The sequence below is a fragment of the Prorops nasuta genome, unplaced genomic scaffold (assembly GCF_024137725.1).
Source record: "Prorops nasuta isolate Cenicafe-Biocafe unplaced genomic scaffold, Cenicafe_Pnas_1.2 PNAS00006, whole genome shotgun sequence".
Classification (NCBI taxonomy): domain Eukaryota; kingdom Metazoa; phylum Arthropoda; class Insecta; order Hymenoptera; family Bethylidae; genus Prorops; species Prorops nasuta.
The window spans coordinates 855,741-883,054 of NW_027116803.1; the positions used below are offsets into that span (position 1 = coordinate 855,741).

A 27,314-nucleotide genomic window follows, 5' to 3' on the forward strand; every position below is an offset into this window, starting at 1 on the left:
CTGGACCTAGCTCAGACAATCTCCCGCAGCAGCGCTATTAATGACGCGTTCTCTCTCTCTCCTCCGCTCTTCGATCCTTCCAACTCTCTCGATGCTCTACACTCGTGCTGCAAACTGTATATCTATATGTGTGTCTACGATTCGTCGTCCTTGCCTATATTCTCTTCACGCGTAATATCCCCTCTAAACATTATGTACCAGCAGAGACTGGGCTCTGCAGCATTGTTAAGAGGGAAGAGCCGAAGAGTAAGCAATGGCGATTGATACTTGTTACCGAGGGAGATGAAAAGCTACACACACGTGAAATAACTAGAAACGTGAAAGGCTTTTGTGCTCGTACAACATAAGAGAAAAGACAGAAGCTTGGCACGATCGTGCCTCTTTCTTTTCCTCGCGCATCTTTTCATCCTTTTTCCGGTGGTGCTTTGAAGAAACAGGATGTGCGAAGCGATAGCGAGAGGAAAGGGAGGGAGAAAGGAGGTTGAAGAGAGAGAGAGAGGAGAGGAATTGTGCGAGGAGAGGTGGAAGAGAAAGGCGGAGAGCCAAAGAGAGCGCAAGAGAGAGAGAGAGAGAGAGAGAGAGGTAGAGGGGTTGCTGTGCTGGAAAAGGAGGCCGAGGGGAGAAGGAGAAGCAATGACGAAAGAGGGCGGAGAGAGAAGCGAGTTGCGGAGAGGAGAGGGAGGCGAGGAGGAGAGGGAGGAGAGAGGAGCCCGATCGAAACACAAGAAAGAGAGGAAGCGTAGGGGTTAGGGTGCCGGAGGAGACGCAGTAGAGGGTGAACGAAGAAAAAGAACAGGATCAGCCGTACCACGGTAAAATGCTTTTTTTCCCCCTTTACTCCACTTCCCCTCACTCTCATCCTCATTTTCTTTCTCCTCGACGTGGCTTCAATTTTTCTTTTCTCTCTCTCTTTCTCTCCCTCTCCCCCCTCGCTCTTTTCACACGAGACACGCGTTGATCCAAAACGAAGAATAGTGCCAAGGTCCAAGTGGGATAATAATGCAGGGGAAAAAGGTGGAAGGGAATAAGAGGGAATAAAGATGAGGAGCGAGAGGGAAGTGTGTGTGTGTATATATATATATATATATATGTAGGTAGGGGAAAGAAGGCAAGACCCAAAACGAGGACAAAGAGAAAATGACAAAGGCAAGAGGGGAGTTCGATTCGATTGGAAAGGCTGCTATATAGTGTAGAGAGAGAGAGAGGCCTCTTTCCTTTTACCAGCGTTTTCTCCGTATTATACTCTGCGTACTTTCCGTTGTTCCTGTGCTCACGCACACATCGCCCCTACTTGCTCGCCTCTCTCCCACTCACACCAACGCTCGACAACTCTTTCCATACTATATAGCATATTCTATCCGTCTTTCTCTCGCATCGTAACTCCCCTTTTCCGACCTAGCATCCTTTTTTTGCTGCTTCTCGCTCTTTTTATCTCCTCCCCCCACATCTCTCCATCCCGCACACTCTTTATCTCTATACTAGTTTCTTCTTCTTGCATATTATACTCCCCTCCTCTCTCTCTCTCTCTCTCTCTTTAGATTTCGTTCTCTCCCACCTTCCTCGTGCCATCTCAATTACTATACGACGTTTCACGTTATGCCGCGCGCGCTTTTGCAGCAGCTTTATACGTGGGTGAACGGGAAAATGTCTTTTGAAACCTTTCTAGGTCGCTCTCGATCGCCCCAGTGGCAGGTTACTTGCGATTCAGCCTGACTCTCCAAGAAAACTGTCCTCTCTCGTCACGGTTTTTCCTCGCTACCGATAACGGATCAGCGCAACTCCTCTTCTTACTTAGAGATATTGATTTAGAAAAGTAGCGCGCTGCCTCGTTGTTCGTGCTCTCTCTCTCTCTCTCTCTCTCTCTCCAGTTCGCTAGCTATCCCATCAACCTGTCCTCCCTTCACGCACGGAGAGTGGACGAATAACCAGATGATTTTTCTCTCTTCTCAACGTCCCACCGTTCACGCTGCACAATTTCAACGGATGTTAATCTCCACCTTTTTAATTAGAGCCAGACAATAAAGCTTCTTCGGATAGACTCGGCGAGTGCCATTAATTTAACGATCAAGATCATTATTGTCTCTTATCCATTCTACTGTTATATATATATACTCTTCAGCTTCTGCAATTTTAGGGGCGACGATCAAGCACAATCGCGTTCCACTTCCATCTCTCCTTCTGCAAGCATCCGCGTCCTTCGGATCCTTGCAACATTCGCGTGATTCGCGCCGTGCGATCACAGCGAATAGAGTGGGCACGCCATGTGAACGGATGAGGAGAGAGAGAAACGAGTGGCACAGAGAGAGAGAGAGAGAGAGAGAGAGAGAGACGAGGAGGAGAATGGCAGAGGAAAAGGCGGCTGTGCGATCGGCCACCGCAAGGCCAGAGTAGAAGGAGAGGAACAGTAAAATTTCTGGAGAATGGTACGCGCCATCAGGATGGCCTAGATTCAGCCAAGACCTGCTTTCTAGCCAGCATTTCTCTTTATCACCAACGGTGCGCGATGCGATGCGATGCGATGCGATGCGATGCGATACGATGTGTTGCTTAGTAAACCGTTGCTACGTGATCGCAGAGAAAATCCCTCGATGCAAATCTTCTCATCGTACATTACTTTTCCAGCAAAATTCTCTTTCACCGCTCTCCTCCCCCCCCCCCCCCCCACTCTTCACCTCCCTCCTCGTCCTCCTCTTCATTATCAACTCGCTTTCCTGTAGGAGCACGCTGCATACTACCAGCCAGCATAATTTACCATTTAATTCTTTATACACGCTCGTTATGCAGACTAATGCGTCTTTATGGTAGGTGTAACAATCCACGCTCGCACACATATTCATTAGACTCGTGGAGCATGGCATTCTGAGATTGGAGAAACCAACGAATTCTTTCTGATATTTGGTACCGCTGGGCCAATTGTTCTCACGTTCATTGATTCTGATGTAATTAGAGATAAAGTCGTCAACTCGCCACCAGGATTGTGATAAACGACTAGGCAAAGCATTTCGTCTCTCGTCACGCACACCGATTGGCACGCGACTGCACGTCTTTCTACTTTGTACGTGTATATATATGTTGGGCGTAGTATGTATGCACAGCTGTAAAAAATAATTCACTATTAAAGCTAAATAATTCCAATTTTTTCTTTATGCAAATCTTTACTTTTTAATATATGTACACAATTACCTCACTCGTTATGCAAATAAATGTCATGTTTCCTTCATACAACTATGAACAAATGTCTCTCGTTTCATCGAGAATATTCAAGACACACATTCCAATAGAAGAAATGTCACGTTGCACGGGAATTTTCTAAAAATAAAATCACTGTGTGCAAAGAAGAGTTTATTAATTTAATTATAGCGTTGATAATGACTGTTTTCACTGTTGTGGTAATTCTTATGAGATTCAATTTGGGATTCGGTGAAAATTTGTGTTTACATACTTTGCATGCTATTCTTTGGCTGAATCTTTGTAATATAATACTCGTGCTTTGTGATTGTTTCCACTTCAAGTTTTGATCAGAAGCTGTTGTTTGTTTTTTCTTCTGTACGGAGCAGGGTGAGAGATTATTTGACGTTTCAAGCGTGTCAAAGAGTTGTTTTGGCAATATAATGGATTGGTCGAGGCCTGCTGCAACGGGCACTTCTGCCGTTGCCTTAGCACGCATACGTAATGGCCGATTATTGGACAGTTATCGTGCACGTGACCTACCGTAATCGACCAAGTCGTTTGAAGCGTGCACGCGGCAAGTGTTCGAAATACTCGTGGAGCGGTGGAGTGGCCACGAGGTCGAATCGCGATGCTAGTTCTCCTCTTAATTCATTGACACCCGTATGACGACGCTCTGTCAAACATTCATTGTTCACTGAATACACCTGTTAATCTTACCGCTGCTCAATCCAAAACGAAACGTCACACTTTTACTCAATTTGCATCTTCTTTTCTGCAAGTGTCATTGGGACGCGCAAAACCAACGGTACGCGTCGATTCAGTAAACCCAATTACCCTGACTAGAAAAAAGGAGAGATTCGCTGGAAAAAGAGAAACTCTCAAGAACGTAGAAATCCGAGACATCGAAATGCTAGGTTGGTGTGAATTTAGGGAATATACAGCGTGAAAAATTGATGAGAATTAGTAAATTATCGGTGTAGAGGGAGACAGAGATCGTACGAGATATGAAGAAGGTAAATTGAAAGAAGAAAAAGAGAGACATATTTTTTCCAGATAATATGAGACGTTGAGACGAATGACAGTCGTATGGTGGTGGCTCTCTGTTTAATATAATAATGGTATTTTAACGATCCACATACCTCACCATGACCTGATCCAGAAAGGAAAGCAGTGATGCTGGAGTGCACAGGGCCGAGATACCGGCAGCTCTGTGCCAAGGTTCAAAAGGCTTACTTTAGAAAACACACTTTACAACACACAGGAGTGAACGTGCCGGTTTGACAATCCTTGGAAGTCACTTTAGCGATATTAACGAGCTGACACACTGTAAATCGTGAGGAAATGCACGCACCGCGATCACGACTGGCAGGCCTGGCAGCTGTCACTTACGGCTTGCCCGTGAAAATGCGAGAGACGCCGGAGAGAGGGAGAAATAAAGAGAGAGAGAGAGAGAGAGAGAGAGAGAGAGAGAGAAAGGAGAGAAAGAGAGAGAGAGACACACATGGACACTAGGGGGCACCGTGATGGCGGCGAACGTGTTCCGGACGGTGGCGCAAAGCGATTAAGCGATTTTGTTGTGAACCCCGATTCTTCCCTTCGTCGGCTCTCGCTCGGCTCTCTCTTCCTAATCCCAACTATCCCAAGTTTCCAGCTTTCCACTTCTCCCGCGCAGCCTTTCGCCTCTCCCGCCGGCTGCGCTGCTTCCTGAAAGTCTCCTGAACGAAAACACCAACGCCTCCCCACCAATCTTTCCGGCGTCCCCACCAACCCTACATCTCCTAGCAGAATCAGGAACGCACCAAGGTAACCAACTCTAAATATCGTTCTTCAACAATATTATTATTCAATGCACGTATTCGTATTTCATGCGGAACTGAGAAAGCCAATTTCTCTCAGAAAAGCTTATTCCTTTATCGAATTACTGCTAATATTTTAATATCGTAATACTTACACCAATAATTGCGTTTCTTCACACGGTAATTTCAACTGCTAAAACTATACATACTATGCTTGGATTAATAAACATTTTTTAAAGGTATTCTCTTGACTGGTAAACTGATTTAGACTGTTCAAGGAAAATTTGATCAAATTAAAAAATCTGGATGAACTTTGCTTTAGAAAATTTATCGGCTAGGTACTGAAAGTATGGATACGGTCCTGTGCTACTCACCACTTTTCCCCTTCTACCACGGATAAACAGATGCGCAGAGACGACAATTCATTTTCTGCGCCGCGTCTCCCCGTGAGGAGCTCCCGGTTTCCGTTCATCCCGGCTGGCCATTTTCGTACTTCGTCGATCGTTAACGTACGGCATCACGGCTATTTGCCATTGTGTAAAAAGAAGCGAAGACGCTCGGGTAGTGCATACTGAGGACGGAGGAGAGACGTAGTTTTTCCCAGTTTTCCTCTTGTGATATTTAGATTGTGCCAAGGTAAGTGAAATCGCGTAATACAATCAATATACGATCTTATTTTTTTGTTGTGTCTTTTGTGAAACTGATTTTTCTGAAAAATTCGTGAAAAACTTTCCGCGTCTAGGCCATGTTTTACTGGTTACCTATTGTTGATCGCTTTCTTTTTTTTATCTATACTATTTGGCGACGACATTCCGTAAATTGCAGTTATTTCGTCTCCCAGTATCGCTCATGTAATTGTAAAGATATAAATTTATCAAGAGCTTCGAAAGCTTTTCGCCATTTTGTTTCGGCCAAGCCTGTTAAGTCGGCCATTACGTAGTTTACACCAGCTTTGTAGCAGAGAGACGATTGGAAGTATATAGTGTACTTGTAAACTACTAGAAATATATTTTTTAGGTTAGATTGTGAGGAAATATTTTAATTCGACTTGTGATAAACAGTATTCGTAGAACATGTTCTGAGCATAACACGTGCAAAAAAAATTGTTACCTGATCGTAATTAGAGAATATATTAGAAAAATTATTACTTAAAGTCTAAGATAAATAAATCTTATAAATAATTTTTGGATTCTTATATAACTTGTATCTTTGCTGTCGAACATTAAGAGGCTAACTTTAATTGTTTTTAGAACTATTAACATGTTTGTTAATTAATAATTAACGCAAATAATGATAAATTGTTGGTCGATAATTTTTTCGGGTCGAGAGTCGCTGGGTAGTGATCTTCTTTTACGACTGTGAATGTATGTCGTACAGTGGGAATATAGCCATTTTCCTTGTAGATGCTTTATTGGGTTTTTCAATCACAGCGTCTGAACCGGTTTTAGGCTAGTATTTTCTCAAAGAGCGCATGCTCGCGAGTTTCTTATTTTTCCTCTCTCGCTTCACCCTCTTCCGGGGAAGCCTGCGCTCTCTGACGGTGGACATTTGGCAAAGCTAGAAGGCTTTCGCGTTGCGCCATTGTTGAAAAGATCAGTGCTCGAGGCACACACGTTGCGCTGCTGCTCCGCTGCTGGTGGATTTTTCTCTTACTGAATCCCATTACTGTGATATTAGGTTTTTTTATATTAAATAGGTGAGTCTCAGTCAGTTTAACCATCTGCGCATAAGAATTTTTCCATCCGTTATCGATTAATTTGCGTTTAAGGAAAAATTAGGACTAACATGGCGCGGGCGGATCCTCCTTGCTCTCTTTGCCTTTCACATATGTGTATATACGTGTATATGTGTTACATAGCGCTTTGTAGTGGAAAAACATTTTGCGTCTTAACGCTACTAGTTTCTACATAGTCATCGTGTTAAAGTGAACGTTTGCGAGTTTTTTTATTCTAGCCCAGACATCGCTTTAACCGAAATTTACAACGGTGCGATTTGCTGAATTGGCGCGTCACACGGGTTTTTCTTTGCAAGCTTTTCTCCTATCGCCATTTTGTCCGGGCGTGACCTCGCGGACCGCCATTTTGCGACCACGTCTCTTCTCGCAATTTCCAGGGACGGCGGGACCATGCACGAGCCAAAGCCGCGCGCCGGCCTTTCCTATTTTCACTCCCACCCACTCTCCTCCCTCGCTTCTCTCTTCTCGGCTTTCCTCATTGCTCTTGTGTTTCGATCGCCAGTGATTAAAAAGAATTATATCTATCAATAATTTGTTTTTGTTTTACACACGCGTTACCCGGCGCGATCTGACGTAACGCTCGACGCGAGATAACAATAAAAATAGATTACGCAATAACGTGTAGGCAGTGAATGCGCTTTTTGCTTCATTTTGCATCGCTAGTATCGCGAGTACGAAACCTGTACCATCGGCGAATCCCCACCCTTTGATACCTCGTATTTTGCGCATGTGAAAACACTAATCGATACCTTCGTTCGCTCTGTATAGTTATTTCTACTTTCGTATTGACGAGCATTCAATCACTCTCTTCATTTCTATACGAGTACTATCAATCTTCCCATAAAAGACGCATTAACGATACACTCGTAAGTCATCAACATTTACCAGTTCGTATCTATGTAGGAACTTATAAACTCAACACTATCAGAATTTTTAATTATATATTCCCTTTTTACTTATCGTTTATTCACAAAAAATTTTAATTTATCAGTTTCTTCAATTGCCTCGAGATACTGTATCAATACTTTCGTTTGTTTTCTTTTTGAAAATAGTTACTCGTATATATATTTACGCGCCAAGGGTGGATTCTTTTATTTGATTGCATTGGTAATTAACGGATCGAAGCTTTGATATTTTTTATGATAGTCGGACAGTGCGGAAGAGAGGGGGGGGGGGTAAAGATAGCAAATATGGGAAGGAAAGGAAGGTTGAGCTGGTCATGAGAGGATAAAGGCCGGTGTTTTTCGGTTTTGTCGCGTTTTTAACGCGAGATTTGTCAAGGGGTCTCGAAAAAGGAGCAGCCGCTCCTGAATTTCAATCCCAGGGGTCTAGCCAACGCGCAAGAGTTCCGCGCAGCTTGGCCGGTTGAGCGCGTGCGCAGTGCTTGCGCGTCTCCTGCATTATCCCCTCCAGGTCCTACCATTACCGTTAGGAGGACACGCACAAAGGAAAAGACCAGAAGACCGATCCAACCGACGCGCTTGCATCACTCGGCCATTTTGGAAGCTTCGTCGTTTAGCTGAGGAGCTTTTTTCTATCATACTCAATCACCGCGCTCGCAAACATCCATTCGTATTTTTTAACAAAAGTTGATCGAACGCGCGCTTAGACATTTCGATCGGTTTCAATGTTTGTGCTAATCGAGCGCGGAAAACTCAGATAACATAAGGCACAAGTAGAATCTCTGGTCTTCCCAAACTAGTCTATTCTCAACGTATCGTGTTTATTCGCTACAGAAACGAGGAAACAAGATGGAAGACGACCATCAATTCTGCCTGAGATGGAACAATCATCAAAGTACGTTAATACAAAATTTCGACACACTATTGGAAAGCGGCACACTGGTTGACTGCACCCTGGCAGCGGAGGGGAAGTATCTAAAGGCCCACAAAGTGGTCCTCTCCGCGTGCAGTCCGTACTTTGAGGTAAGCACTGTTAAATATTTCTTCTCTCTTATTCTTAATAACAACACTCGACACTTGTGGTGTAGATAAAATCTGAAACGAAACTATGAAATCCATGTTATATATCTTATAAATATAAGTTTCAAAGAGTTTCCATTTTTCTTATAATCTTTACCGAGTCTAAAAAACAGTGGTATATTAGTTAACGTATAATTTTCCAAGTAGAGTAGAGTTTTCATTTAAAAATTCCACTTGAACTACTTTCATACATATATATATATATATATTGGACGAGAGGAAATTATAGCGTCGAAGCATCGATTCGTTGGGAAATTTAGTTAAACGGAAAATCTATCTGATATTCTTTGTCCTTTAGTTTGCACAGGGTTAAATCAATACCAAATACAGAAATAGTTTAAGTGGGTGGGATGGCGGGAGGAAGGAGACGAAGGGGGCTAGCTGTGGTGGTGTTGAAACAAGATGGCCGCTCTCGTAGAGCGTTGCCTGGGCAGAGAGAGGGGGAGGGAGGAGAGCAGAAGCAGGCAAGCAGCAGGAGGCTCGAGGCTGGCTGGCTGGTTGGCAGAAGCCTGAACCCCCTCCTGGTTCCTCGTGATCAATACAGGGAAAGCAAGATGGCTGGTTTCCAGGGCGAGCGCCCTGGGATTTTACCCTGATGCGGGTGGAGGAATAGAGGGGGAGGGGGTACTAGCTTCCTCCCGCTCCTCATTTTCCTCCGCATTAACCATGTTAAATATATTGATTTGCATGAAATCCTGGATGCTCCGCGATTCAATGGTTTTTTCCTAGAAAATTACTAGGATTATTCTCTCGTCCAATATGATGATTAGCCGAGTGAAATAGGATACAAGGCTTTAAAACTGTTGAAAATTTCATAGGATTGGCATAATGAAACATATTTTCTCTCTCGTTTTGCAGGGCCTCCTCAGCGAACACTACGATAAGCACCCTGTCTTCATACTCAAAGACGTTAAGTTTAAAGAGTTAAAAGCCATGATGGACTACATGTATAGAGGGGAAGTTAATATTTCCCAAGACCAATTGGCAGCGCTCCTTAAGGCCGCGGAGTCCCTACAAATTAAAGGATTGTCCGAAAGTAAAAACAGCGGCAGCAGTAATAGTAAAGCAGATACCAGGCAACAAAAAGTCTCACAATCGACAGCATTGTCGTCAGACATTCCACACGCGTCTTCCGGTCTTACAATAGAAAAGAATAGTAAAGTTCCTAGGCAAAGTTTGGTTCAAGCTTCCATAAGCGACTTGCCCGAAGACTCCACCAGTCCACAAATACCTAAAGGGCTTTCGTCCAGGTAAACTTGAGATTTTTCATCCTCTGGTTGGATCGGTTGGTGGGAGACTTTGAAGTTATTCTCGCTAAACGAATGATTTTCTTTTTACAGGGAAGGCTCGCAAAGTCCTACGAATAGGAAAAGAAAGAGATGTAGAAGAAGAAGTCTCGGAGACGATAATTCTTTAGAAAATAACGATGCTTCGAACTCAAGTGATATGCCTCAGCAAATGGGAGTACCAGCACTCGGCATTGCACCTGTAGCAGATGAAAAAACATTAGCGGACCAAACGGAATCCATGAGGTCTGCGATAGTAACGCAACTAACGAAGAACGCTACGGATGAGATGCTACAGGTAAACATGGCTAGGGTTTGAGATGTCGCTTAATTTTTTTCAATCATTTCTCTACAAACTATACACATTCCAACGTCTAATGGAAACTGCAGATTTCGTGGCTGCTTTCTTTCGCTCGTTGGTAGATCAAATTTCGTACTTTATCCTTCTGCTTGCGTATATTTTCGTCTTGTAGAGTGGAAACAGTGCGGTACACTGTATCAAAAGCTTTTTACTTGGGAAATTGATTTTTTTTTTAATTTTTGTCAACTTTATTTCGTTATTTCAAGTTCTACTCTGCATTATACTATGTTAACAAAATTTAAGTCAAGAGAAAATGACAAGAATTCTTTTATAATTTGAATTTTGATAATACTTTCACAAAATAGTCGAACGTTGACTGATAGATTAGTCTGTGGTGCAACAAAATTTACCAACTTAAACTTTTCATACTTTGGGCAACAGTATATGATACTGAGTAATAATTGGAAGTTGACCAAAATGTTGAAAAGAATAAATTTTTCCTACAGTCTGTAATGGAGCAAGTCTCGAGCTATTTTCATAATCTTTTTTTCTAAATCGAGTGAACTAATTACCATTTATTATATACAGATGCCCGTTGAGAAGCCTGAGCCGAACGATAACCTCATTGAACCAAAGTCCGAGTACGATGAGGAAGCAGTAGAAGATAGCGTCGAAGACCTGACGCTGGACGATGAAATGAACGATGATATGGAACAAGATAATAATAGAGCAGGTCCTTCCCACGATCCCTCCCAACGTCCTGGTAAGTAAAGCTTTGGACTAAATATATTTCATTATTTTTTTTTTTTTTTTTTTTTTTCGTAGCGAAATACAAGATTTCTAAAATAACATAAATCCCTTCCATGAAAAGAGAAACAAATCGATAGAATCAATGAGAAGCTTTGAAGAGGCGAAACACGAGCGAACCTTCGATCCTAATTACAGGATCGAAGGAGAGCTTGTTGCTTCTGTATTAAGATCTGGCTGAGATTGTTGAGCGGATTTAGCGGTGGCGTTTGCTCGTAATGGGTGTTCTCCCGATGATCGAAGAAAAATTGGATTTCTTAGGAGATTTGTGTTAGGATTAAAAAAAAAAGCGCCTTGATGTGGCGTATTTTGACGTTATTTTCTTTTGTTTAAACGGGACGTGTGATAATTGGTCGACACTAGCTTGGGTTTCCTCGTTGCAGGTGGGGGGGCGGGAGCGCGGTCTCGGTCGAGAGGGAATTCGGGTGGCGGTGCCCTCTGGGCGTCCCATTTCCTCGATTGTAAAAAAGGGCCAAACACGAGGTGGCCTCGACCTGATGTTGACGTAGGCGCGTTGCTTAAATCGCTGGCTAACAAGCAGGGCAGGAAATATAGCTTAGACTCGGTTAAAATGTCCCTGGAAGCGATATTGCAGCAAGGTGTTAGCACTACTCAAGCATCCGAGATGTATGGCATTAATCGATCCACGCTGCAATTCTATTTGAAAAAATTGAACGTCGTCCGGAGGAGATGGAGGCAGCAACCTAATACTTTGGTGCAACCGAGGCAATCTTAATATGCTTGGTAGCTTAAAGATTTCTTCCAAATCACGACAAGATCAATCGCATCGTTAATATCGATCGGTGACAATGATAATCCGATGATAACGACGAAAGGAAAACGATGACATTAACGACGACGATGAAGATAAAGATAAATAGTCACACGATGATATGTTACACGAGGTATCGTTTCCTTTCATTATTTTTATAGAGCTCCGCTCTTTAATTATTTATTAAGCACTAGATGTATCGCATTCTGTCATTTGTACATTCCTTTCGTTATTTAACATAGATTGTTAAAAAGAAAAAAATTGTAAATAAAACAATTGAATTATCACGACTGCAATGCTGTATAAAAATGTTAGAAACTCTGATAGAGACTGAAACTGTGGATATTATTTGCGCTACGAGTGTCAACTAGGTCACTCGGGATTTTATGCCGTTTTTAAGTTTTCTGCCTCATGGATGTCTGTACGTGTGAGTGATAGTCTAAGATGTATTACATATTATCTGCCAAGCTCTATTCGCTATAACGATCTTAAACCAGTGACGTTACCCTCTCTAATAACCAGTATTCTGTACGATTGAGTTTGTTAAAAATCTTGTATTTCGCTACTAAAACCCTTTTTCCAGTAATGATTCACTTACTACTGTGCGTGCCAACTGTTTCTGTCTTTCATTAAACCTTTAATAAAATAAAGTCGTACTCGTTCATGGTATTCACGAGCTTTCATTGAAACTCCTCTTTGATTTCTCAAGATGTACTTCCTAAAAAAGAAATAACAAAAAAATTGTAAATCTTTGTTTGATCAGAGACAGTTATCCTTGTTTATTATTATTTTTTTAATTTGAATATGGTAATGAATTTGCAGCAGATATTGCGTGGCATAACATGACTGGAGATCGAATAAACGCGGGAGGTGTTGTGGGGCCCCCTGTAGCTGGTGCCACGGGTGCGGCGGACGATGTTTTCTTGGCAGCGCAGGAGGCCGCCCAGGCCCATCGCGACTCCCAAGGTAGGCACATTCCCACCAATTTCCTTTTATCTCCACTCATCGCACCAACCGGCACTCGTCATTGTTCAAACTATTATTATTGTTATGACGAAGAAGACGACGGGGATTTTTTACTTCGATCGAAAATACACACAAGTTTGACTCTCGCTCGTTCCACACCAAGTGAGTGCAAAGCTTATTTCCACGTTTGTTGCATTTCTGTGGCCAAGAAAGCCTTTCGATTAGAGCCACTTGGAAGCAAAACAAGCAACGATGTCAACAGAGTGCCCGTTGTGCGCGTGAAAAGGAGTTTTTTTTTCTCTCATTGCTGTCGAATAACGTGGTTCAATAAATATTCCGGTACGTTCAAGTGTAGCACGGTCTCTGAAATAGCTTTTATTTTCCTCGTTATAGAGCATGTAGCTTTTTTTTCTTCCATTTATTTACTTCTTTCTCTTCCCCGCTAGGCGACTCGACGCGATGCGAGGCCAATAGGGTTCTCTCTTATCCGTTGCTTCTCTCTTTATTGCGCACTTTGCTCCTTGAGTCGACACAATACGGTTTTTCTTTTTCCTTCGCGTTTCCCAATGGCTTCGCAATGCGTACGAGTGACGACCTCTCTCTCTCTTTCTCTCTCTCTCTCTCTCTCTCTCTCTTCTCCCTTTTCTCTCTCCTCTCTCTCCTCTGATAAGACGAATTCAAGAAACAAAGATGCAAACACCGCGAACTTCCCTAAGGAATACGACTCAAAGATACGCGCGTTCACCTTGAAAATTAGCGAACTCTGTTCATTGAAAATATAAATGGAGAGAGAGTGGTTGAATTTTAGCATTTAACGAGCTATATTATCATTTTCTCGTAGTTGTTCATCGATTCATAGTTGCTACAGTCTTTTGAGTTGAATATTTTCCACGAGTATTTCTGTAGAATGATATATATAGTGATATTGCAGGTAGGGTATCAGGTAAATCGCATTATTCGGTGCTCGATACGGAAAAGTATCGTTTTAATAGACAAAGTGTATGGAGATTTTTCTCGTTCGCACGTAACGCGAGTGCCAAGCGTGTCGGTACTTTTGTTTCGCGTGAAAACTCGTTGGCCTTGAACCGAATACGGAACTCGTTGAAACGCAACCCGAATGTTGGACCGTGTGGCAGGGCCAAGTTTCGAAAAGTCGGGTCGTCGGAGTAAAACGGTTGAATATTTACGAGAATTCGCGCTGGTAGAGACGTATAATCCGTTTTTTCGCGTGCGATATCTAAGCGCGCGCGTGTGTTTGAAAGTTGATGACCTACATAGATTGGAGAACGTGATTTAATGTAGGTAAAGGAGCATCGAACTGTCTCAAAAGTATCGTAGCATTCTCGATATTGCATTCTTCTCGTTACTATCGTATGGAAGAGGCAGAGTAAAAGCTGATGCAATATTTATCGAAAGAAAAACGTCCGTGCAATTTCTCCAGCCATTTCGCGTAGCAAAATTCGCACGGTTGCCCCGCGACTTGGCAACGCAGCGTTTGCGTTTCGCGATTTTAGAAACACGCAGCTGCGCGTTTTCCTTACGTCCGGTGCGCGCATCTGCCACCAGCTGCAGCTGCCCTTAGCCAGATGCCAGTAGGATACAATAATTGCTAATGAGAAATGTGTCGAGAGTCGATTATTCGGAAAGGCGATAGGAAACACGGTATTGGAGGACGAAGCGTCGTCGAGACAGAGTGAAAAGTAGCAAAACTAGTTTGGAACTTGCGAAGCGAGGAGAGGAATATTCGAAGAGCGTCCCCGTAGAGACGCCGAGACTGTGCGAGGGTTGCCGAGCTGAAATATTTCAGTCGTACCACGCGTTTTCACACGATTTTTAAGTAACGATCGCTGCTCCAGCGATCCAACGTGGGAATAGAAATGGCGAGACGCGGAGATTTACGAAAATCGGCGAGCGGGAATATTCGAAGCGTAACGCGCGCGCGCGTTCTGACACGATTTTGAGTATAAAGATGGTCGCTCCGGCGATCCAACGTGGGAATAGAGACGAAAGGACACACGCGGAGATTTGCGAGGATTAGCGATCGCGAATAGTCGAGATACGAGGCGCGCGTTTTGCGTACGTCTCGAGATGATTTTAGGTAGCGGTCGCTACTTCGGCGACCCAACGTGGGAAAGCAGGTAATTCAGGAGAGAGGGGAACGGCCTCTCTGTCAATGCTAGCATCGTCTGCCTATCATGCTCCAACACGATTTGCGAATAACAATTTATTTCTGTGGAAGAAAATGGGATCTGCGCGATTTTATCGAGAATATTTATAAATGACAAAAAATAAAGACTGGATTATGCAAGAAAGTAGCAAGGGAAATAGGTGCTCGCATTGATATCGAAGGTCGTTTTTTTCACCGTCAGAGACTTGTTACCTTGAATACTTTCGATCGTCGTTTTTGATCGAATCGTTGGAAGGTTACCACCGAACACGAGAGACTCTCTATTTTATTTTCGGTATTTTTTCCTTTATTAAAACACAGCCTCCTTTAAGCTTGATTTCGGGAGAATTCCTTTGATGTTCGCTCAGTTGTCGCGCGTCCATTACGTCATGGCACGGAATCGATTCGTCTCTCGTCGATACACGACTGTCCGAGAATGATCGATGCCGGATTTGCACCACGTTCTTCGCAGTTCGTAGATAAATATTTGGTAATTGAGAATCGTGGATGGATTACGGTTGGAACGGGGAGGCGCGTGCGTTGGAAGGTCGTGGAATTTGGCAGAGGATATCGAGAGAAAGCGTGACAGCCTCTCCAACGGCACTCGCGTCCTTTTTCGAGACTGTGATCCAGCGACGAGGAGAACCAACCACCCCTTGACATCCTGGAAAACCAAAAAGAAAGAAAGGACAGAAAGCACCCCTTGTAGACGTTAACGTGTTTTTTTTGTTAGTTACCGAAGACACTTTTGTGAATGAATTACGGTAGAAGGAAAAAAATCAGGTGTCCGAAATATTATTTCCAGAGTGGACGTACCGCCGTCCGTGTTGTTGTTTACCTTCGAGTGTGTGGGGTGTCCTGTTCTTTCCACCTATTATTGCACGCCGAGAACGAACACACGAGGACTCTGAAAAAACCTTCTCTAACGCGCCTTGTCTCTCATACCTTTCATACTACTTCTCACTCGCGCTTTGTGTCTCATTCTTACAACAACAACAACAACAACACGAGGCTGTACGTCCACGAGAACTTGTCTTTTATGAGTTTGATAGGTATTCAGAAAACAAGGATACTTCTCGTATTTGTATGTATGTAAGGACACGCTGATCGATGAATAAGGGTTTGCTGTTTGCTCTAGCATTAATCAAAACTTACATTTCCTGCACTTGTTGTCTTGTTCACGCTGGGTTTACGGCTCTTTGCGTCAAAGGGTTATTTTGGACAATAACAAAAAAAGCACGTGTCTCCATGGTCTCTCGCGCGCGCGTGAAATGCTACGTCGTCCGCCTCTCTAACGGCTCGATCTTCAGCATTCCACGCGTGCCAAGTCTCTTCCATGCGCTCCAAGAGTAAAGAAATTGTGTGAATAATTTTTTGGTTCATTCGTTTATGCGTACACTCGATAGTTTAAATAATCCATAGCGTTGTGCCATTTTTTGCGTATTCGTCTTGCATGCCATGCTTCCTTCGGTAGTTTAATTTCACCTTAACTCTGTTGGTTCTGCGCAAGGGTCTTTTCATCTCTCGAGAACTCTTTTGTATGCGTGACATGATCTTTTGCCTAATGTTCTTATATCGTTATAACGTCCTTTGTGTTTCAAAGAGATATTAAACGTTTGCGCATATCCAAATATATATAATATATTTATATATATTTTATACTAACACCTACGTGTATATAACTCAGCTTCTTTGTTCGTAACGCATAAACATCAAATATTTAATTAACCCGAATACATATCTATTTAACTCTTATATACATATGAAAGGAACTCCATTATATAATATTATTAATAATATTTATACACGTACCATTTACATATATAGATATATATGTATTTTATACATCATTCTCCTATTCGTAAATGCGTGAATGAGTATATAAATAGATAAATATCGGTTTTCAAGGATTTATTTATTTATATAATTGTTTATTTATTTATTAATGGAGAAAAACGTACAAACAGATTTCGCATAAGATTAAAACATTGTAAATGTAAATCATGGTACTGTACTTCTTCGCTATTGGTTTACGTTGTTATTTTGTACCATGCCATATCAACAATTTGTTTCTATTTCCTCTTGTACTTTTTTTCTCTAAGTGTTTAGTAATGACTGTGGAAGAACGAAGATTGAACATGTACGAGAGCTTAAAGCTCTTCTCGCCGCAGTAGAGACTTTTTTTCTATTGAGGTTGAAAAGACTTTGCCAGTAGTTCTTTGTTCAAATGGCCACTACAAGAAGAGAGAAGATACCAGGATTTTTCTTTACCACTGGATCATCCATCTGCATTTTCGACAGTATTTTTGCTTCGAGAATGTTTAAAGTGCTTTATAACTTTTTTTATAAAGCATTTCTTCCCTTTCTCAATCTTTTGTCGTAATTATCAGACTTTTTTCTGTTAATTACTTTTCTAAGAAGAAAGAAGAAACTGTGTTCACATGGAATTGGGAAAGGTAAAATGAAAGGTAAATCGAGGGTAGTCTGTAAGATTGAAAGGTAAAAAATGTGTAACATTTTTGTTTCTCACTGAATTGTTCTATATTTGTATTTTTATTTTCATTTTCATTTTATATGCAATTTAGGTATAACAAAATTTCATCGCTTCTATTACTGTTAAGACTAAAAATCGTATTTTTCGACATGTACAACCCTTTAGATGTAAGATCCTTTGTTAATTCTTATTGGTATTTTTTTCAGAAGTGTATTTTAATCATAGCGCCTTTTTAATTTAATCGCTCCTTTCAAATATTTTTTGTATTCCTATAATATTATCTTTAAAATTTATATTAGCAGATATAACACACATTTAAGATATTTACTTCTAATGGTACTTTTTTCTGATTTATTGTTAACATAAATAATTGTTTCTAGGAGTTTTTTATACATTTTTTTCTGTGCGAGGGTTCAATTATTAATATAGCAATATTCGCAAAAACAATGTTTATAAGGTACAAATCTGAGACGTGGAAAATATCAAAAATATAGCTTTTATATTTTTGAGACCAAATATTTATCACTGATTAGATTTGTTACTTTGAATAGTTTTTTACGTATATTAGATATTAATAATTTTTTCGTAAAATAATATTCAAGAAGAAAGAAGAATGACTCCTCATCTGTGGTAAGAATACTAAATGTTCACATTTGGCTTTTGGTATGTAGAATTTTTCGTCATAGCTGTTCCACAGGTTTTATTTGATAGATATTTTCGTTTTTTTTATATTATAAGTATTGTACGTCGGCAAGAGAGTAAGATTCGAGTTTATGAATCCCTTTTTGGATTCTTAAATGAGAATCACTTCAAACGATCAACATTTATATCACGGTAACGTATAAATACTTGACTACATATTTCTTCATTAGTCATAGAATAGTTATTTTTATGTAATTTTCTTTGTCACTCCCTTTATTATTAAGATTCTTCTGAATTTCACTTCGTTTTCTATTATATATAAATACCCTTATATATTCTCGTATTCTTCTCTTTTTTACATTTGTATTTGTGTTTTATATTAATTATATTCACAGGTCTCATCTTTAGACACTTTTGCATATTTTTAATAGCGCTTACATTTTCTCTTCCAGGTGTTTTTATAAGTAATTTACACTTCTTGTATTTAATATTTTTCCTACTTCTTAATTAACCAAGTATAAACTTGGTCACTCTTTTACATATTTCTATAGCAATTTCTACAATATTTTACATCATTTATAGATTACTCTACTGTTTAATAAGCTATAATTCATTTCCTTTACAGACACAATTTGATGTGTACTTTTTATTTTAATATTTTTATCTTCTACTCGGAATTATTGCACATTTCTATAGTGCACTTTTTCTAATTTCTCATATTTACCTTTTTATTATTATTTTCCTTTGCCTTTACAATAATGCGTACAAAATTGTGCAATTTGCACAATTTTGTTCTTTATTTTTATATTCTTTTCAGCAGTGTTCAAAGAAGAGATGCTACGGTTTTCAAAATTTGTATTTTTTATTTTGAAAAACTGCAGTATTATAATGGTAATAGTGATTTCTGTACTGAAAGTAAATGTTTAAGAAGGTTTTTGGTACGTAAGTATTTAGTCTTGTACGTTGTATCGGCGTACAAGGCGCTCTTCTTATATTTATTAATGTATTGTACCAATTAAAATCATCGTTGGAGAGATTCGTTTATAGACCAAATATTTTTATGCACGAGGCGAATAGTTTAACTACACTTTAGTAAAATTGTAACCTTCTTCCAAAAAGACTAGAATTTTACTGAAGTGAGTCAACGTTATATATAATTTATCGTGGCTCTGAGATAGAGTAATCATATTTCTCTATACGATGATATTAATTTATACTTTATGAATACTATTCTTCGATATTTTATAAATGTTCAAGTAATCTTGGTAGGTGGTATATTGAAGTCAGAATATGAATATAAAATTGATAACTATTTGCATTGCACTTGTTGACTTGCTGCCATTATCAACGTTGGTAATGGTAGTTTGTCTAATTCATAATCCAATTTATCACACTTTCAGCTCATCGCTTGTTGATCTATTTTTCGATCATATCATTGAATTAGGTTGGAATGAAGGTATTCGAATGTGGATGAGTATTTGTGACACAAATTCATTAGTTAAAAGAATATAAAAACAATAATATTCTATCGATGTCGTTTGTGCGAGTTCAAAGGCGCCAGAATTTGTACATGATAATCGATTTAATATTTTTTGTTTTTATATGACGATTAACATACAGAGTCTTTTCATTAATCGAAAAATCAGTTTAGAGTTACATGAGCAAAGTAATAATGTCTGTTTCTGAGAAACTATAACGTATTTCTTATCTCTGAAGAGTATTTTTATCATTTGATTTAGTCTACAATTGTTGGCTTTTATCTAATAAGCTATTATAATGATTGAAGTATTTATTTAAAAATTACAAATGGTTCCCATTATTTTAATGAATTATCCAAATGAAATCATATGTAGTTTTTTTTATAAATACCAAGGTTTCACGAATACAGCTGTTTAATGCTGAATTAGGAAACGATTGTAGAATAAAGTCAAGTATAAGGTACTCGATTTTAGTGTTTTTTAATTATTCATTGATATTTTTAAGAAATGTTTCATTTTAAAGGAATTTTTTTTTTAAATATAAATGAGTACTTGATAAGGAGACTATTGATGTTTTGTTTAACTAAATAACCTTCTGCGGCTTTCGCACAGGTTTGTCTAGCTCTACAAAGCTCAATGTCTTTGATTCCACTGGAATATTTACCGAGGCAAGTAATACGTTTTTACCTGGGCACAGATAAATAATAAAAGTTTGTCAACCTTGTAATTTTTATGAAAAGACTCGTTGAAAGGTTCGGTATATTTATGGTGGTACGAATGTCTGTTGTTCGGATGATTTTTTGAGCTCTCGTTTCTTTCCTTGGAAGATGTTCTTTCGTCGACTTCGCTAACTGGGTAATAGATAAATATAAATGGGATTCCATAAATTTTGCTGCTCTACTTACTTCAAAAATCATCATGCTGCACATCATGAGGATACATCTTACACCTTTCGCCAGGAAATCTTCACTGCCCTTAATCATCTTTTAAAACTGTTTCTGAAACAGCAGTCTCCACTATTTTGTTACACAGATAGTTACTGTAATTTCTACTTTTTATTTTAATCTCAAGGTAGGCTGTTTGTAGCATCTTTGATAGATCTGATATTTTATTGAACCTTCATTATAAAAATGCTGTGAATTCAGCTTGGAATTAATTTTTGAGACGATGGCTTAATTCGATTTGTACTTTTAATTAATATTTGCTAAAAGCTTAGAGATTTATTAACTAATATTATTTTTTTTATTTGTGACACGAAGCCAAGTACATTTACTTCAGAAATCTATTCTTAGTTATTATTTTGTTTTTTGTTTAATTTTAATTACAATTTAATTTGATTCTTGGCTTTGTGATTAGTTTTCAAGATTCGTCCAACTTGGAATCAATGATCGACGTTTGCAATAGAGAATTTAATCTTTCCAATCAAATATGAATATTTTTTTTGTTTTTGTATAATTATGGTTGAAATTGATTTGAAATTGTTAAAATTTAATTACTTGAAAAATTTTATGAACAATTGGCGTACTTTTTTTTTTGTAAAAATTTATATGTTCTGTTATGACACTTCGTAAACAAATGTTATAATAAATGAATAATTTGAATATTATCAACATGAAAAGAGATGTCATAGTTTGAGTTATTGATCAGAAATCTATCCTCAGGTCCAACGTAGGTGAAATTATGCAGATGTACCAATTTGAAAGTTTTGAACGATAGTAGTTGATTGTTTCTTCTGGCGATTAATTAGAACATAAAGTGCCATAAAAATGTTAAGAGGTTCGAGTTTCCTACAAAGGTAGAATAAATTAACACTAACGAAGTCGATTCGATCAAAATAATGCTTAACGCTGTAATTATAATCGTTGATAACATTTCCATAAAATAATTAGCTTCTTGTTTATGTCTATTAAGCCAAGAATAATTATTCTGGTACATTATTTTTTTCCCTCTCACTATTCATTCAATTAATCTCATTCATGGAAGACTTGGATTTTATACCTGAAAATTCGCAAACCTATGGAGTACATCGCAACCTAAATGTTCGGCCTTATGAATTGAAGAAGAAAATAAAGAAATATATGTTTAGATAAATATTGTCTTTTATTGAGTAGATATCCTAACATTTATCTCCGAAAATCACCAAACTTCACTGAAATCGAAGCGATCGTTGTTGAATTCTCTACGTGAACTTACACAAGCAGCTGATAATTATGATGACGCAAAAAACTAGTAGATACAACGATCGAATCGATTGACTAATTAATTTCTTTTACGATTAATTATCGAGAGCAAGTGTTAACGTATTATAAAACGGGGGAAGAGGCTTGTTAATTAGTATGTTAATTATATCAATCATTCGGGGATAATCACAACAGATGTTAATATTAACGTGTCCTTACAATATTAAAAAAATCGTCACAAACGAGAATTGTCCAGTTTCTGAAGTATAGCATAATTTTATAGCCAGTATTCAGTAACTTCATTTTATTTAATTGTGCAAACTAGCTTCATGCATCGCTTGATCAAATCAGTTTCATAATTTCATTTCTCAAATTACGCACTCTTCAAAGTCGACAGTAAGTTGCAAATTACCGGTTTAGCGTTACTAAATATTTAATTTGGTTAACAACGTTTGAAATTGACCAATTAGAATTGTTTGTACCGCACAGTTGGAGCTTTTCACGATCCAAGTTAAAGACCGAGTGTAAGAATGTTTAGAATTAATGATGAAACGAACGATTGGTTATAAGTTTCTTGAAAAATGGTGCTTAATTTATTAATTTAATTTGAAAATAGCTTCGTATTGAGTAAATTTTGAATTTCATGAAATACGAGTAGCAGCTAGCAGATACAATTGGTCACGAGCACGTATGAACGTGGTACAGCCGCATCCCATGGCGGATTATCGTAGGCTATCCTGCCCAAGTTGTGGTCGCAGCTACAAATACCGTAGCGGCTTGTTGGGCCACATCGCGGAGTGCCTCTCCGAAAAAGAGAAATTCGAGGCGAGCATACAGCAACAACGTAGACAACAACAGCAGCAGATGCAACAGCGCCAGCAATCTATTTCAGTCAAGGACTTTAAGTTCCTTTATTAGATCTCGCAACATGGACGATAGCAAACGATGAAAGGAAACTCATCTTGTGTTTTTTTTTTATTTTCATGTATCAAAGGTGGGTCACGCGTTGATGTACACAAATTTAGGTGAAATTCCCGTCTCTTGTCAGTTGATTCTTTTTCCGCACTACTCGTGTAAAAATCCAGTCGCTTGCCGGTTTTCTGTGTACATTTGAGGATGGAATTGCACGACGCCTGGGGTGGCACTCCACGCGCGCTGCGTTTGTTCAGCGAGAACACGTTTCGACTGTCTCAGTCGCATCGTGTTCCTCTCACTGAAAAGTGTGCGTGTGTAGCGACACGCCTCGCGCCGTGTAACTCCACCTTAACGAACCCTGAAATCCTCGGCACGATCTTACAAAAGTCTTGTGTAAATTTCAGGGTACAACCCAATAATTCTGTACAATTTAGAGCAGAAAGTACGTATCCTCGATTTTAATATGAATGTAAAAATAACAATAATAATACATAATAGTGATCCCAATAATAACGAGTATGATAAATAAAGTGTTTGTAAAGTTTGTTAGTTTATTCCGTTTAGCATTACTGTCACAGTCTGTTAAAATTAACTGTCCGTAAAAATGTTTGTACCATTCTCAACTACCTTATGAATTTTGTTCCTACGTTATATGAAAATCATCATGGAGAAATAAATATTATCAATACGCATTAATCGTTAGTCTCTGAAATAATTTAACATACTTCTCCGAAGATACAAAGCGAGCGATGGTGCATGCTGTGCGAGTCTATCACAAATTTTAGACAAATGGCTTCATATTAACACGTTAATCGAATCATCGGAAGATCGAAAGTGTATTTGCTCTGACAAGTCGGTAGAACTCAATGTCTGGAGACTCCCTCCCTCCCTCTCTCTCTCTCTCTCTCTCTCTCTCTCTCATATCTCAGTGGTATTCATGATTGTTTGTTTTTTCAAATTCCTATTCATACAATGCGGCTGTGTGTTGGGTGATCGTATACAAGGAGGCATATTTTACGCTGGGTTGATTTAACGACATTACGGGTTTTTAAATCAAAGCACTAATAAAGCAATTCATTTTGGAACAGCATGTAAATAACAAATTTAAATCACGGACTGCGCACAAGAGTCTCGCACGGTGAGAATTATTCTCACATCGTTCTATGAAAATGATTCAAAAACGCTTGAATGGGTTTGCTAAAATCTATTCTTCGAGTTTCAACGATGAAATCTTCTGCGCAGTTCGTTTTCGGACGAAGCTTCAGTTCTGATCGTATTATACACGCTTGGCTCTCAAAGCTTTCCTTCCTCCACTCGATCGAGGAACTTCGCCTCTCGTGTGTTCAGTGTTTTGTGTCTGAAATAACATTGGAGAATCATTTTGACGAAAGGGCATTCGCTTGTGAGAGAAAGACACCCAGATGTAAAAAGCCTCCCTGTATGCTTGCAGCCAGCTCCGCAATGGAGGGTATATCGAGTGGCGAGCTGAGATTTCAATGTGTCATGTGTGGACGTGGCTACCGCTCGCGATCCTCGCTCACGAGACACTCCAGATACGAATGCGGAGGACTCGGCTCCAGATACACCTTCACCTGTACTCTTTGTGGAAAATACTTCTGTCGGCCGGATCATCTCAAACAGCACATCCTCAATATCCACGGTGGTTCTTTCAATAAATAGCCCTCTTCCTCTTGTACTGCGCGTCCTCCGAGCCTTCAAATATTACAAGGACTGACTTGTGCTCCACCATTTCCCAATCGGACAATTTTCTTTTTTTTGTTCTTAACCAAATTCATCAGGATGGATCCTTTGAGCATATATTTCCTAGTGATTATATTTCATTTTGTCAGTTCCCTGAATTAAAGGGACTTTTTTTTACCTATCCCAACCTCTGTCCTTTCTTCGACAAGTCAGTCTTCTGGTTGTACAGTACAGAGGCGCTATTAACAGTGTTTTAAAAACAAAGAGATAGATAACTATTTTTTTAGAGCCATCTTTATCTATTTTTAAGGCTATTATTTTAAAGACGTTACCCAAAGAACACCAAAGGAGCTTTTTTGTTACTGGTTAGAGTTGCCAAATGTTTATTCGTGTTTTTTTTTAACTTGTATCGGTTATCAGTGATTACCTATGGGGAAATATAAAAGTAGCATTCGGTATGAATTTTGTAAACATTTTTCGTGGCGTACAACTGAGCGTCGTTAGTATTAGCTTATCGTATTGTGATATTTGAATACATGTCCAAACGGTAAAATTGAAAGCAAGGAAAGTTTGATATGTTCGCTATATACGAGCAAATATTCACTGTAAAATAAAGCCTCGTTATCTTTTCAAAGCTTTTGGAATTTTTCACTCGTGAATTTAACAACTGCTGTTAGTTTATGAGGGAATTGTGTTCGTGCTCAGTTCCTAGCGAGTTTTTTCTAGTGGGCACTGTGGTACACCACGATATAGGCAGTAGAATGAAAATTAATAGGTACGATAGTTAACGTAGCTTCTCAATATTCAGGGATATGTACTGCCAACGAGTCGACTTAACAGGATACCAAATAAGTCTAATCTTTTTCACTATAGTGCTATATAACTGTAAATTTGTTGTAGAATATATTCTATACTTGCTGTACATAGATTTTTCAGCAAAAATCGAAGGAAACGATTATCTTGTTGTTGGTTAGATTGAAATATTTTCTTCAAGATTTTATATTTACTGTTACCCGTAAAATAAGAATGTACGCATTTAGCTAAAACGTACAAGAAACACTGCATAAAGGTATACGTGTAGTTGTAGAGTTTTATATCTATTTTATCCTCACATCCGATAAATCTATGTCGTATAATATTTACAGTGATTATTCGTACCAATCGTTACTTTTTGATTAACTGGTTTTGTACGTTTGTATCGCAAAATATAAATAAAAAGAAATACATTGATATCTCGTTTATGTTTATTTCAACCTTAAACCCTATTGCCTTTTTCCTGTTTTTGTTAAGTTCAAGGACACGAGCAAATTTTTTTGTCGACAGTAAGTTTCCTTTTGTAGAATTTTGTCTCGAGTCTCAGTAATGTTCAGTACTGCCCCATGCACACGTATGTTCCTCGTTGCACAGTTATGCAGCTGCATGTATTTCAATTCTTATGTTTGACGATATTGCATCGTTTCGTTGTGTTCGTTATAATTGATGGATCTTTTTGGCAAATAAAAAATTGTTATACACCGTCTACCCTACGTAGAAAAAATGGACACAGGATTATTCAGTTGTTGATTATTTGGTGACATTCTCTACGTAGACGCAACGATGACGATTAAGCGTGACGCACGTAATATCACTCAGCACTCTTACATGACAATTTACGTTGCCTGACACGCAAAAGTGCATAAAAGTAACGTAAGGTGTTAATCGATTTTCCGTGCACCAAGCCTTAGTTTTTTATTTGCTAAACACATTTATCAATTATTACGAATACAACCAAACAACGTCATATATCGTAACATCGCTCATTGTTGCATTGCTTTGTCCTACGACGAGGAAAACACGTGCGTAGTTGCAGTCGCTACAAAAATCTTAAATTAGAAATATCAACAATTCTTGGAGAGTCAAATTTGCTGCTTAAATTCTCTAATTAAATTTATCATTAGCAAAACATACTAATTATTTGTTATCAGTAGTAATATCACGTTGATCAAGATGCGTCAGAGATTAAATTGAGGGATCAGTCGCAAAGACTTTGTCTCTTTCAGGAGAGAAGGAAGAAAATTCTGTATGTGCAAAACTAGTAATGTTCGTCCTTGAGGAAGCTTTCTTACTGTTGGCCTGAAGTAGATGCAGACGCAAAGGTGCGTCTACACTTGCAACAAAGTGCCGCTGCAAACCTCGTCGCGAACCACACCTACACGGTGCTGTTTCAATGTGACTTGTACTACGTTAAAGCAGCAGCACACACACACGTGTAGGTGTTGTTCACGACGAGATTTGGAGCGACACTTTGTTGCAAGTGTAAACGCGCGCCTTAAGTTAAATCTTGTAATCTTCATTGAAGTCTGTCGAGTTGTCTCGGATTACTTTAATCATCCTCCAACATAGTTATAGCTATATATCATTTTCCATTTCAATTTGCAGAACATCTACCAAAGGCTGATCCGCTTTCCAATGGCCAATGCTCGACTCGCGACGAGAATATTCGGATGAAATTGAAGTGGGATTCGTCGCACCAATTTCAAGGGAAAGGACTTCCACGATTTATCTGTGAAATGTGTAGAAACACTTTCACAAATAAACAGGCATTGCAGTACCACGTGAAACACGCGTGTAGTGACTCTTGCAGGTTCCTGTGTCCTTATTGTCCTGTTCGTTACAGGGGTCGTAATCATATGCACAAGCATGTAAAACGGGTTCATCCAGGAAAACATATTTATGCGATTGATATTATAAATAAAAAGTTCTCCCATGAATATTTTTCGTAGATTACGAAATTCTTTTGTTGTTTTAAACACTCGCGAATATTTTGTAAGTGGATCAAAATCCACAAATATTGTTCAATATTCGCAATTTTTAAGTGTAATAATAATGTTATTTTTATTACTATGAACAATGCTATTGCTCGAAATTTTTTATATCCTTTG

The 27,314-nt window shown here is 39.1% G+C and overlaps 2 protein-coding genes across 18 annotated transcripts in view; both read left to right on the plus strand.

The window, feature by feature from the left end:
* Positions 1-5,444: 5,444 nt before the first annotated feature.
* The window catches only part of lola (longitudinals lacking), a 110,927-nt gene continuing 89,057 nt past the window's right edge, over positions 5,445-27,314 (plus strand). For 16 of the 17 annotated variants that reach the window (XR_010822746.1, XM_066728283.1, XM_066728287.1 and 13 more), the window contains exons 1-6: positions 5,445-5,603; positions 8,439-8,627; positions 9,543-9,934; positions 10,025-10,268; positions 10,860-11,034; positions 12,673-12,816. Coding sequence is in view for 16 of the 17 variants with exons in the window: in XM_066728283.1 (XP_066584380.1) it covers positions 8,454-8,627; positions 9,543-9,934; positions 10,025-10,268; positions 10,860-11,034; positions 12,673-12,816 (1,129 nt within the window). In the remaining variant the exon portion in view is untranslated. Of the gene's footprint in view, positions 5,604-6,506; positions 6,664-8,438; positions 8,628-9,542; positions 9,935-10,024; positions 10,269-10,859; positions 11,035-12,672; positions 12,817-27,314 lie in introns of those variants that run through there. The other variant, XM_066728279.1, reaches the window with a different exon arrangement.
* LOC136774168 (uncharacterized) lies at positions 22,712-25,623 on the plus strand. Its single transcript, XM_066728306.1, has 2 exons — positions 22,712-23,134; positions 24,143-25,623. The coding sequence occupies exons 1-2, from the start codon at positions 22,894-22,896 to the stop codon at positions 24,370-24,372; spliced, it is 471 nt and encodes a 156-aa protein (XP_066584403.1). The 5' UTR covers positions 22,712-22,893; the 3' UTR covers positions 24,373-25,623.

What these genes read in the sequence shown, in the direction of transcription:
- LOC136774168 (XM_066728306.1), top strand. Translation starts at nt 22,894, where the DNA reads ATGGAATTGCACGACGCCTGGGGTGGCACTCCACGCGCGCTGCGTTTG. An exon ending in TGTACAATTTAGAGCAGAAA is followed by an intron (nt 23,135 to 24,142) that starts GTACGTATCCTC and finishes GTATGCTTGCAG; the next exon opens with CCAGCTCCGCAATGGAGGGT.